The 14,186-nt window shown below is 39.1% G+C and overlaps 1 protein-coding gene across 1 annotated transcript in view; it reads left to right on the top strand.

Annotated features, from left to right (window-relative positions):
* LOC147442275 (ent-kaurene synthase CPS/KS, chloroplastic-like) overlaps positions 1-14,186 on the top strand; it is a 35,464-nt gene that overhangs the window by 780 nt on the left and 20,498 nt on the right. The window contains exons 2-7 of the mRNA XM_086528504.1: positions 39-112; positions 4,893-5,202; positions 6,102-6,285; positions 7,764-7,981; positions 8,419-8,539; positions 9,570-9,682. Of these exons, the coding sequence (XP_086384630.1) occupies positions 39-112; positions 4,893-5,202; positions 6,102-6,285; positions 7,764-7,981; positions 8,419-8,539; positions 9,570-9,682 (1,020 nt within the window). The remainder of the gene's footprint in view (positions 1-38; positions 113-4,892; positions 5,203-6,101; positions 6,286-7,763; positions 7,982-8,418; positions 8,540-9,569; positions 9,683-14,186) is intronic.

Genomic DNA, 14,186 nt, shown 5'->3' with positions numbered 1-14,186 from the left:
CTCTCTCTCTCTCACATCCGCCTCTGTGTCTTGATCAGCTGGTGGCCATGTCGAGACCTCAGCTTTCACTCTCAAATGGCACCCGGCGGCCGTTCCCTTTCAGCTCGATCAGGTACTAACGCCTCTCTCTCTCTCTCTCTCTCTCTCTCTCTCTCTCGACCTGCATGCAAAATAACACAATATCGTTAACTACGGTCTGTTGAGCCCAAGCTTATGGGCTCAAATCCTTGCCCATGCACATCGCTCTATACCTTGTACGTATGTTGTGACTTGTTCACACAATTGTAGAGGATATCAGGGTCCTAATGGTGTAGTTTGCTCCTTTCTAAAAAGAACAGACATAATACTGGATGCGCTTAAGGGTTTGAGGAGCTCGCTGCGATGTCTTTGCAGCCTGCGATCAAGCGCAAGGGGCAGGAAGACCAAAGCTTGGCTTACGGTAGGGCGACGTCATCGAAGCTGGGTTGGTGGTGCGGGTGAGCTTGGTGTGGTGTCCCTTGCATGGCTGGGTCCCACACAGGCCTCTCTCTCCGTGGCGGTCTCGGGCGGTATCCTCATGGCTCTCCCTCAAAATCCTGGCGTTTGTGGAAGGGAGTTCGGGTGCCGGTTTGCTTATGTTCGACTCTACTTCGGCTCTATGGAGTTGTTGCTCGGGTCATGAAGCTATTTGTGGCAGGGATTACTTCTTGGTGGCACGGGTGATGCGAACTCGAGACCCGCCCCTATTGTGGTGTTTATTGTTCGGTTGGTGGTTCGACTGATCCTTTGTTGCACCATTGTCGGCTTTTTTTGCTGGTATCATTGCTCTTTTGGTCGGGTCTTATTACACTCTTTTGGTGCCCTGGCTTAGCTTGTGAACATGGTATGTATATTTTTAATTTGGTTTTCACTACTATAATTCCACTCACTATTCTGAGTTCTTTAAAAAAATTTAAAAGAGTGCTCCTCCACTACATTGGGGGGAGTGGGCTCTTTTTGTAATTCTAGGGCCCTTCTAAAATGAAAAAGAGCCTCATTTAAAAGACGATGGAGGTGCAACGTCTAATGCTCAGATTCTAATTCCACACTTGGTTTACCTATTATTTCTACAAAAAAGGAGTTTTCTACAATGGAAGGGGTGGCTAAACCTCGAGATTAAGTGGCATGGGCATGGGGGGTGGGATCTATGGTGGGGGGATTGTGTGCCTTAGATCTAGGTGACAGCGTCGAAAGTAGTCTAAGGTACCTTAGATTACAAAACTAATCTAGGGTACCCTAAATTATTTTCGGGAGTTTTCACCTTGCACACATGCTTTAAGTAAATTAGGGCCCCCATGCTTCAGAAACGCGTGCAAGGCGAAGTGGTTAGGGCATGTGTCTCCCATGGGTGAGGTCACATGTTCAAACCCCACGCCCGTAAAATGGGGTACCTTAAATTACTTCGAAACACGGGTACACTAAATTACAAAAAAGTAATCTAGGGTATGGGTGCCCAGATCTACGGTCCAAAGGTTGGGTTCACATGATGGTGGAGGCAAAAAAGCTCTTGCACAGGTCTTCCACTCTCTTGGTTCACACCAACCGGTGGCAAAACAATAGTTGATTTAACACCAACCAATAGCATTACACGTAACATCTGCGCGTAGAGCTATTGGTTGCATCCCTACTATCCGGGTTTCACGTTGCCAAAGAGGCGGTAGCATACGATTTCAAAAGAAGAGGGGGGGGGGGGGGGGAGGCTCGCCATACTTTTATCATATGGATTCGAAAATGTTTGAAACACTATTGTTTATTGCTTGAATGCCATGCAAGCACAATGCCCTTGAGCCTCATGCCATGTAGCCCCCTCTGAATCCAGCCCAAGTAGATGGCTGGGAGTGCTCTGCATACAACCTGCCCATTATTAAATAATTATTATGTGATGTTTGTGTCCACCTATCATGCTATAGATTCCAATTCCACCCAAGTTTGGGCAGGGTGGCCGGCTATCCAATGTACTTGACACTCCCCATTCTTTTGGGAACCCAATGGCTTCATGCCACTTGAAGTCTATGTAAGCAAAGATACTTGCTGCTTAAGTTTGGATAGGCCGTAATGTACATATAAGCTAGAGGGCTCGCGTCACGAAGCTTTTGCAGCCTGTAAGGATCACATGAGCGAGGAGCTCCGGGTGTCCTGCGATAAGGCGGGTCTATGTCTTGCGTGTGCGGAGCTGCAAATGAGATGGGGAAAGGGTGAGGCCTGAGGAGCTGGGTGTGCTTCAAGAGGTAATTTTGCCTATGTTCGCTCGTTGTTCCTTCACCTTTATTTTTTTGCTCACAAGAAAGGCCTCCCTCCTGCCCTTCACTTGGGGGGAGAAATGGTGGCCCTTGCTGGTTGTCCCTTGTTGTTTGTGGCGGTATGTGGATGTGGCAGGTTTGCGGTTTGTGTGTGGCACCGCTGGCTTGGGGTCGTTGGGGCGAGGCTCCCCTTTCTCTAGCTTGTGGCTTTGTGGTGATGCTCCAATGTTGCATGGTGGTTAGGATTCCACTATTGGCTGCTGCGACGTGGTTTTTGTATGGTGCATTTTCAATTGGAGTTTTCCTATGGATTTGCATCATCGCTTTGGTGCAATGCTCGAGTGGGTCACTTTGGTTCTTTTTTTGTACACTCTCTGGTGTTACAATTTCTACTCGGCATTATATGAAGCTACTTTCAGCTTGTGGCAAAGGTGGTGACCTGGTGGCATTTGCAAATTTGCTCTTGGTGATGGGGACTTGGGCCACGCCCTTTTGGATCTACGGTTTGTGTCTTGCTAGTATCTTGTGTCGGGGCTGGCCTCCCCTATTTTGATCGTTTTTGGTTGTTTTATGGTTATCATCTTGAGGGCAGCCCTATGTTGGTGTGGCAGTCCGGATAGGGTTGGTGGCAACCTTTAGATGGTGGGTCTAGTCTTTATATCTAGTCTCGTGGTTGTGTCTTGGGTGGAACATTATGAACTTAATGGGTTTGTTGCTACTCTTTGACACGGTCGGACGTTGTACATGTTTTTTTTTTGGTTTTTAATATATTCACTCACATAATGTGAGTTTGGATAGAATTTTTTGACTAGATGTCTTGCATGTGGTGTTTGCTACTAACCTACAACATGTAACTAGCAAGGTATAATATGAAGAAGATAATGGTACACATGCCATGATATCATATAGCAACTATTCTTGCACGCCTACATAGGTAAATACTATTTAATTGATACAATCATATGTAGTCTCTCAATGAGACAAATCAAGAATATGACGACTTGGGTGCTCGAATCCTGGGGGGTTCACTGTTCAATATTCCCCTATATAATGTGCGTCTTCATGGTAATGAATAAAACCTTTTTTTAATATGTTTGAATGTATAAATTTACCTTTTATTTTAAGATTTTTTTAAAAATAAATTGTAAAAACATTTTATTAATTTAATATATTTGTTAAATTGTTTATTTTTTTTGCATTTTAAAACCTCTCATATTGAACTCACACGGTACATTAACATGATTCCATAGTTGGGGACATTTTCCTTAGTAGAATGCATGATAAATGCGTCTCTTCTACTGCAGTTTACTCTTGCACATAATGTGTACTTCAATATAATTATATGTGCAAGCCCAAAGAGCCAGATTTCATTGCATAATAATCATCACCTAATTAATGCTGTAAATACTCCTCAAATATTCATAGCTATCTTAAGGCTTCATCAACAAATTATGTAGTGGCCTATGTGTCCACATGTATAGTGATAGCTACACTATATTCAACTTCAATGCAAAAGTAGCCACAATACTTTGTTCCAGTCAAGCCTCCACACTATCTCGCACGGGCATGCTCAAATGGGATTGACGGCTGAGGTGATCAGGGCCGTCGGATGCGCATTTGGAAAATTCAGGGTGTTTGGTAGATTCGAGAAGAAAAGTAAATTGAGCAGGTTTGTAAATTCAGGTCGATCCACATCCCATGTCTTGAACCTCCGACCTCCCCATCACGAGTCATGTGCACTAACCACTGCACCCTCATGCGTACGTTGAAATATATACGATTCGAGTATGTCATATTGTAAATGTGGGCCGATTAGTAAATTCGAAGCAACTTCAAATCCGACGGTCCATAATTGACGCGCGTCGCCTTTTCCTCCTCTGCCATTGATCCCATTTGACCATGCCCGTGTGATATAGTGATGAGGCTAGTCAAGTGTACTACTTCTCTAGTTAGAACTACTTCTTGTTTACATACTATACTATCACATCTACCCTCATCTTCATTGTGCTTACCATTTCCTTACTGCATAATCCACTTCATCAATTTGAGTTTTTATTTAGAGATGGGATTCTCACATAGATTCCCATAGCATCAAAGAAAATTTATGGTTTTAAGTAGGTCCCCACCATTAAAAAAAAAAAAAAAACGTTCCTGTTAACATGAAGATTCCAAAGGATGCGAAAAATGAAAAACTTTCCTATCAACATGAAGATTCCAAAGGATGAGCATGAAATAATGAAGCAAGCATGGTGCGTCTTCCATTAGTGCCCTTTACGATCCACTCAACACCCACATCAACACCTCTTATCAATTGGTCGATATCAATTGGTCGCGTAGTAAAAGATCTTTATGTGCACGCACTCACACACATTAAGCGTCCCTTGTCCTAAGGTCTTAGAGATTCTTGGAAGAAATGAATAGGTTTTAATTGTTTTGAAGCCATTCAGGAGATGCCCATTATGATGAAGTATTTAGCTGTATTATGTTTTAAGTAATTAGCTATATTTTTCTAGTAAGATGCCCATTAGGATTAAGTATTTACCTATATTTTTTAGCATTGGTATCTTTTTTTTTTTTGGTGGGCAAAACTCACAATTGCACCTCAAGTGCTTTTTGGATGGTTCAAACATGCAGGTCTATGAGGACGTTGCAAAGCAAGTTCAAAAATACATTAACGAGGTCAAAGATATATTTATATCATTAGACCTTGGAGAGATTTCAATTTCACCATATGATACTGCGTGGGTTGCAATGGTACCATCTTTGGATGATTCACAACATCCTCAATTTCCACAATGCCTGGATTGGATAGTTCAAAATCAACTCTTGGATGGGTCATGGGGAGACAAAGATATATTTCTTGCATATGAAAGGGTCTGCAACACTCTTGCTTGCGTCGTGGCTTTGAAGACGTGGAGCTATAGCCAAGAAAACATGATAAAAGGTACAAAAAAAAACAAAGAAAGGTTTTATATTAAGTTTTTAAAGTATAATGTTTTGATAGTTTTGCACTTTGATATTTAAACGTGCAATGATTGCCATTTTCCCTTATTGTTGTCAAACAAGGAAGGTTTAGTTATATTCTGTTGAATAGAATTTGCTTGATTCACTTTGTAGAATGCTTTGGAGATAATCATTCACAATCTTGTTTTACCTTAATTGGGATTAGATAAAGTACCGTGCCTTCATCTTCTCATGCAGTTTTTATTACTCTGGGCCAATTCTCTATCCATTAATTAATTAAGTGCCAAGATTAATGATACAAGATGTTGAAACTAGAATTCAAGTTGGTTTTGTAGGTTGTGGAGATGAATTGCCTCATTATTTTTAGACATAATTGCTTTCTTTTGCTAGCTATTTTGTGACAAATTACACGCTGAGCACTCAAAAGCAAATCTCAATTGTCAAGAAGAAATAAAGATTAGAAAACCTTGAACAATCCAACAAAAATAGATACACATGGACGGATGCATGCTTTCCTATTCAAACTTTTACATCACTTGAAACAAAGGTATCTCCCTAGATTCTAGGAAAACTAATGAATGCAAAATTGGCATGGCCTAGTAGATACTAGGTGGAACCAAGAATGGGAACATTATTTTAGATAAGATATTTGATATTAGATATAACAAAATAACATTATTTTATATTTCTGTTATATCATAGAGGAGCCTCTTTTCTTGAAATTCTCAAGATGTATTAAGAAATAGTTGAATGTTTGTATGTTTTATTAAGAAATAACTGAATGGTTTGTATGTTTTGTGATAAGAATTAACATTAAGAAGTGATAAATCTATCTTATACTCCTTCATAATGATCAAGTGTATGAATATATTCTTTTAGGTGTCAAATTTATTCATGAGAACATTGACAAGATGGGGAATGAGGCCAATGATTACATGCCCACTGCATTTGAGGTGATTTTTCCAGCTTTATTAGAGGATGCACAACTACTTGGCATTGATCTACCATATGATTCACTTGCGGTTGAGAAACTGAAAAGAGAGCGGAAGAAAAAACTAGAAAGGTGAGTTTAATTGATTTCTACAATCTGATGAGTGGGATGCAAACTTCATTCTTTGCAAATTTGCCTTACTTGAGGTTTTTCCTCAAAATATCAAGCTTAATTTCATAAGAAATATATATCCTTAGATACATCGGAGAAATCATGCATGAAGTTTCGTTATGGTAGGTCTTCTTTCTAATCTTGTTATTTACCTTGAATATACAATTAAAGTGTACTCAAGGTATGCAACCTTCATTAACCAATCTAACAACCTAAGTGCAAATTTGTTGGGATATGGGAATGGCCGATAAGTTTTTAAACAATTAAACATTTCTATGTTTATGCCAACATTTGCACATGGAAGTAAATGCTAGCCACAACCATTCAAAAATTTTCAAGCATTTTCATGACCATGCAAGCAAGTTTGCATGTAAATATGGTAGTAATGGTATGCCAACTTTACCAATACATAAAATACATGAAACACTACATGAAAGGATCGAGCAAGCAATTGTGCAACCCAACCACCTCCTCTTATAGGCCTCCTAGACTACATTTAGGAGACCCCTAATCATCGCATGCCTAGTCGGCCTTGCCTAGGATCATGTCCTCCCTTGTTCCTACACTTGTCCTTATAATTCATTTAATGGCACTTGTAGATTGCCAAGAAAAGACACGAATATCATGCTAATGGCACTACCAAACAACGCAGACACTTAAATGTCCTATGATCACAATATGAAACATTGCTTGAGGTATACATAATTTCCATAAAAATGATGGATTGTTGTCTAATTTTACATACAACAAATTCACATTTTCACTTGATGGTAGTAATCATAATTGGCTTTTGAATAGAGATCAATATGTATGTAGAGTCTAAGATTAATACTCTATTTCAAGGAACTCCTATATATCCAAGGGAAGCATTAGCCTCTCGATCTTAGATGGAAAGTTCTTAGTAAGAATAATTTCTAAGTAAGAAAGCTTTAAGGTAGTACTTGGACTACTTGGAGGAAAAGTCCCCTAGAGAAAAACCTACCAAAAAATTAAGTTGAGGGGAAAATGACAAAAATTCAGGTGTGGAGCATGCTTCTTTATCACTAAAAAATTTGAATTGCTTAATATGCTAAATAGCAATACTGATTCAAGTATCCAAGATGTAGGATGTTATGCTACAATGGGTCATAAATTCTACCACTAAAGAGATGTAAAGTATTCAGATAAACTTCTAACTGCCTTCTTAAATTAGTGGCTCTAGATACAAGCACATATGCAAGCATTTAATGTATTATATAAAATTTCACATGTTTGGTAGACAAAAGGATAAAGATTCACTAATAATTATATGGAAATGCACTATTTCTTGTGAAAAAAAAACTATACATGCATCACATACATGCTTAGACATTACTTCTTTCTTAAGAGCACCTGTATTGTTATTCTACATGGCTTGTATGGACAACATCTTTGACTTATTCTTCTTTGAATGATTGCAGAATTCCAATGGAGCTACTTCATTCCCATCCGACTACATTGCTACACTCTTTAGAAGGGCTACACAAGCTTGTGAATTGGAATAAGATATTGAAGCTGCAAACTAAGAATGGGTCATTTTTGTTTTCACCAGCTTCCACAGCTTGTGCTCTCAAGTACACACACGACTCTAGATGCCTTGATTACTTGAATTGTGTGCTACAAAAGTTTCATAATGCAGGTAGGCAAAGAAAAAAATTATGATATGTGATTACTATTATTTTGCAATGATTCAAGTTGTTCTATAAAATTTTTAATGCACATGAGGGACTTCGGAAGGATTTCATGTGTTTTAGAAAATATGCAACTACTTAAATATTGCTTGTTAATAATAGTTATGTATATAGCTCTATTTTATTCTAAACTTGTAAACACAAAGTTTTGAAGAATTTGCAAATGTGTGGCTGCTATATTTCTAGGAATTTGTGACATGTTTGCCTAAGTGCACTTATAGAGTTGCCATTTTTTTGCATTGATTTACAAGAATGTACTATTTTTGTGTCAGCTAATGTTAAATAAACTATAATCAGTGCAATATTTTTTGGTAGACTATAATAATATTTTAACAAATTAATAAAATAACTCCATTAATGGTTGCTATATGGACATTTGCGACAGTTCCAAGTGTTTATCCTGTGGATATATTTGAACGGTTATGGATGGTAGATCGGTTGGAGAGGCTTGGCATATCAAGATATTTTGACAAAGAAATCAAGGAGGTCTTAGACTATGTTTTTAGGTAATTCTGATCATTGATTTTATAATTTGATGGTCTAGTATCCATTCTTGTGCTAAGAGATAATTAACAAAAAATTGAATGAGGAGTGGATGTTTGAATGACTAACATAGTTTGGGAAAAATTAGAAAAGACTAGAGAAAGAATCACTTGGGAACATTTATAAATTCAAAAAGAAAGGTTTAGGCACTCACCTTCTTCTATAAAAGCATGAAACTTGTGTGCATCATCAGAAGAATGCAAGCATTCTATTATGTGTGTTCAAGCCTCCTTGGATTTTGCTAAAATCAAAGGAAAACCTAAGTTAATCTAGAGCTTGATGCAAGACTATTGCTTGAAATAAGCTCTCTTATGGTAATCCATGTGCATCAGAACAAGAATGCAAGAATTTTGTGTGTTCAAACCTCCTTGGATTTTGTTAGAATCAAAGGAAAACCTAAGTTAATCTAGTGCTTGATATGTGACTATTGTTTATAAAGGAAGATTGAAATTAGTCCACTTGAGCAAGATGCCTTTGAGTTGGGTATTTATGAAAACACTTGTTATTTTTAAATGGTCTATATCAACACTCGAAATGAACATTTCTCTAAAAATTACAAAAACTTACACATGCAATATTTTGAAAACAAATTGATTAGATTGGAAGGTATTTACACTAAATTTTAGAGGTAAACTGATTATATTGGAAGGAATTTACACTAAATTTCTCTAACTTTTGTAGTTTTTTTCACTTAGAGATACGTTGTATTTGTGGAATTACATTAAACCTAGGTTTTGTTTGATCATGGGTCTAGATCTAGCTTAACCCAATTGAGTGGTTCCCTTAAAGTTGGGTATATCTGAAAGCCCTTATTCTTTTAAAAAATTTAGATTACAATATGAAAACCACATATCTTGTTTTCTTGTCGATATATAATTAGGCATATATCTTGATGTGATTTTTAAAACTATAAAGAATTTCTTTTAGATGATAAAACTTAAGCTCTTCCGTGAAATTTCCTTTAAACTTTAGATTCATTTTTCAATTTTGTAGGTATTGGACACAGAAGGGTCTAGCTTGGGCCAAAGAATCTTCTGTCTTTGATGTGGATGACACCGCAATGGGATTTCGTCTATTGAGACTTCATGGATACAAGGTCTCTCCAGGTACTCAAACTACCATTCTCTTTAGATTAGTTATATATATTTTTGTAGTTGGCCGTTGCTGACATAATTTTGATTATTCTTTGCCAAGCCTTAATCTTGAAATGCAACCTAAAATTCTTTGAATTTAATTAATAATATACATTGAAGATGCCAAATTGACATTGTTATTTGCAAATGTGTCATCAAGTTCTCATTAATCAAGCTAAATTTTTGGACTTGGTTGAGTTAAATGTTTAAACTAAGGATTCTTCGAAATAAGAAATGATTTATTGCAAAAATCTATCATTATAGTTTCTCTTTGAACTTTATTTTGAGACATCATAAAACCGTGTATTTGATTTTAAAATAACACCAAAATTGTTGCATAATAATGTCCTATATCTTATTACTTTACTAGGTACAAAAAGATGATCTCTGAGAGATTTTTGATATCGAGGGTCTCTAGAGAGGATCTCTAAGTGAATTGGGGACTGATATATGAGGCTTTTTTGTCACTAAAAGCGTGCATTTGAATGCTAAAATGCTAGCTCAAGATTGATGGAAATATCTTTATTAGAAATCAAAGATTTTTGATTAAAATTGAGTAATTCAATCAAATTAAAGTATGTAGTTTGTTTTGGACCACTTCATTGAAAGTAAGTAAGTTAGCTTGTGGGTTTGCTAGAATTCTACAAGCTACATTTTTTAAAAGCTTGTGGGTTTGCTATAATTCTACAAGCTACTCAGTCTTGGATGGTTTCATGAGGTGGACATACCCATCATGACTAATCTTGAAGAGCTATTTTGGTGTGATTATCCCCCAAGAAAAAATCATGAAGCATTGAAATCAGAAAATGAAAACCCAATGAGGTGGCATCTTTTGATGCCTTGTTTCTAGGACATTCATCAAAAGGCGTTTCCTTTTGGTATGAACATAAGAAAATGCTTGGATAAATATTTACACAAACCCAAGTAGCCCTTCAAGATTGTAGCTTTTGTGTACCTCCCTTGCTACTATGATGTGTCCTAATAATTAGTTATTACCATGTTTTCATTTTCAGCTTGAATCATAAGGGAAAAAATCGAACAAAATGATCTTTTTTGAACTCTGCAAGATGAACTTGGCATGTTTGTCAGCAGTAGTCACCAAATTTAACAAAATCTTGGAAGAGTGGTGCCTACATATGTTTGGCTCCATAAGCCACTATCATCTGGATCTCTTTTATTAAAGTCTTATTATTTTATCTACAATTCCAAACTTTCTTGTTAATTGCCTAGATCAAAAACTAAAAAGTAAGATTCCTTGTTTAATGATATGAAAATAGCCATGCTGTGTGGATTCTAGGTGTAAAAGTGATCTATAAAGTTTTATTTACTCCATTATGATCATACTCAAGAGGCTATAAGTATTGATTTGCAATGCAATACATACATCAATGCTAGAGCGATTGTGGAAATATATTTTGATACTTTTACGTACAAATTTATGCGCTTACCATGCTAGGAGCTTGCAAATATTGGCCAATCACTACAAGAGGTTATGTGCTCTTGTGACGCTTTTAGCGACGGAAATACACTGGGTTTTTATAACCCCCGGCGTCGCTATAAGCGTCGCTAAAAGCGTCGCTACGAGAGCGTCGCTATATGCGTCGCTATAGGCGTCGCTATAGGCGTCGCTATAGACGTCGCTATATAGCGACGCTCATAGCGACGCCTATAGCGACGCTTATAGCGACGCTCTCACAGAAGAGTATAGCGACGCATATAGCGACGCTACAGAGCCATAAATAGCGACGCATATAGCGACGCCTGAGAGAATATTTTTTTGGTGGCAGGGCATTGAATGCCTGCCACCCATCAACCATATTGTACTTGATTCACTTTTTAAAAAAAGTGCAAAGGTAAATAATAGACCCAAAATAGTCACCCACAAGACGCATTGTTTGCAAAATTGACAATTGTACACATCATAGACAAACTGAATTGATTGGCAAATGTAATAATGACAATTGTACAACATCATAGGCATAAAGAATTGATTGGCAAAAGGAATTGCGGTGACAAATGTAATAATATACATGGTTCAAAAAGACGTATAAAATCCGTCTCATGATACATAAGCTATGAGAAACCCTAAACTAATGCTATCTAGATACGGCTAAACTGACGTCGTCTAATCAGACGTCTCATCGCGTCCAAGCGGCGTATCTGTCGGATTCTGCAAAAAAAGACAATAAGACAGTTTTCAGTAAGTATAAACATATAACGACATTTATAAAACAATACAAAAAATAAAAAAGAGTAAACCCTAATACTAACCATGCCGCTGCGAGAACTGAGAATGTCCATCAGGGCGTTTAAGCCCTTCCTGCCTGCGTACTCGCGCTCGTACGGTGTGGGATCACGTCCTGTCATCGACCACTGTCAAAACATACAAAGACTTCATTATGTTAGAACTAAAAAACTCATAAACCCTAAACTATCGAACATGCATAAAGAGCAATGTGAAAAGACTTACAAAATCGGCCTCAAATGATGCCCATCCACCGCTCCCCAAGTGGTGCGAGCTCCCTGCCTCTACTCGCGCTCTAGCTGCATCCTTTTGTTGCTTCCACTTGTCGGGATTCTCGCGCGCTGCTTTCTTCGCATTCTTCCAATCTTCTTTGGCCAGCCAATCTGGCCTATTCCACCCATTCTTGATTGCTTTTTGCACTTCGGAACGCTTGTGTTTGCAGTATTCGCGCATTCGAATCTTCATCAGGTCTTCATTGAAGCGCTGATCCCGTGTTGGAACGGGAAACTCATCATGAAGTATGCTGATGACTCTGTTTTTTAAATCACTTGGTACTTCACTCCATTTGTTTAGTATATAGTGTCTAAACAGCTGAGAGCAAAGACCACGCATGCGCGAGATCACCTTCTTGCCGTCATCATCCATGATGATGCCGCCGCTGATGTCGACGGAGTAAGGCAAGCCCTCTGGCCGGTGACGCGTGAACCTGGGTGTCCCGGCAGGGGTCTCTAGCGGCGTGTCGATGGGGGTACGGACGTCAGGTGTCTCCACCGGCGTCTGGGCCCCGAAGCGAGGAGTGTCGAGTGGGGTGGCTCCTGGCGGAGTAGGTAGAGGTGTGTAGCTTCTAGGAACAGTCAGCCGTGCAAAACCTGGCGTAGACGGCGATGCTGTGGCTGGTGTGGGGGCGGGCAAAGAAGGGGAGGGTAAAGAGCCTCGTCGAACACGAGGCGGTGTGGAGGCATCGGTGGCGGAATCCCCACAACAACCGCCACCGCCACCACTAGAGCGCCGGTGTCTAGAAGAGTGTGACGCTCGTCTCGTCGACGCCGAAGCTTCGGAGCGCGCCGAATGCTCCGAAAGAGAGGGAGATGCGGATGGTGTAGGAACGCGCGATGATGCGCCAGAGCGATGACGCTCCACGTACCACTGTCTCTGCTGCGGTGACAAAGAAGAAAGAAACTCCTCATCATCCATACCTGCATTAAACACACGAATATTTAAACTTAATATTGAATGAATAGAGTAGACAATGACGCAAAGACCATTAAATACAATGACGTAATGACGCATATAAATACAATGACGCAATGAATCGAGTGGTAGAAGAGGCAAGTCGAAAACTCAGAATTTTCAATCAAAAGATGTGAGCGCGAGTAGAAAAGAGCGTTACACACCATGGAAGCTACTTAGAGAGCTAGAGCTTTTACAGCACGGAGCAAAATTGTTCAAATACAATATTTGTGGCTTTAAGAGATCTCTCTCTCATCCTCGCATAACTCAGCATAACTTCCTATATCTATATAGAGCTCTCCGTTTAAACACATATCCTCTGTTTCATTTTGTAGCTCCTCTGCATGCACCCCATATAGAGCAGTAGCATCTTGATGCTCGTCTGGCACCACCGCAGCGGCTTCTGATTGAGCATCTTCTCTGATCTCCTCCATTGATGTCGTTGTGATTGGCACATGGTAGCCTTCATACGTCCTTGCACTACGAGGGGCTAACTCTATGACGTACCACCAGTTTGATGTAGACTTTGTAGGATGAAATACTACCTGCCAAAGCCACATAACTTACATGAGAGCTTTCAAGCACATAACTTGTAAAAGGGGGATGTTAACTATTTATATACTTACTTGTTCACAATGCTCGGGTAGTACGAAAGTGTCTCTTAGGTCAGTCCATTTCTTAGTAGAATCCACCTCAAGAAAACCAGACTCTCCTCTACGCACAGTAGCGTTTCGACCCTCCATGATTATCTTGAACCATTGCACGTCGAACAAGTCGACAAAAAATCCTCTGTAATCGATCCTCAAAATCTCTTGCAGCGTGCCGAAGTAAGTGAGTTCCGCCACCACGGGATCTGCATCAGAGGAACGTCGCCGACTAGACTGTTCAAATTTTGCCATGATTCCACAATCTTGAGTAAAACGCTTTTTGTCGATTCGTTCCACCCTAAAATGTCGACCTTTACACCATGCTGCTGTGTATGACTTATACTACAACGAACAA

Source organism: Adiantum capillus-veneris, chromosome 14, assembly GCF_014529385.1.
Source record: "Adiantum capillus-veneris isolate H3 chromosome 14, ASM1452938v2, whole genome shotgun sequence".
Classification (NCBI taxonomy): Eukaryota; Viridiplantae; Streptophyta; class Polypodiopsida; order Polypodiales; family Pteridaceae; genus Adiantum; species Adiantum capillus-veneris.
This window is presented reverse-complemented; position numbering and strand designations above follow the sequence as displayed.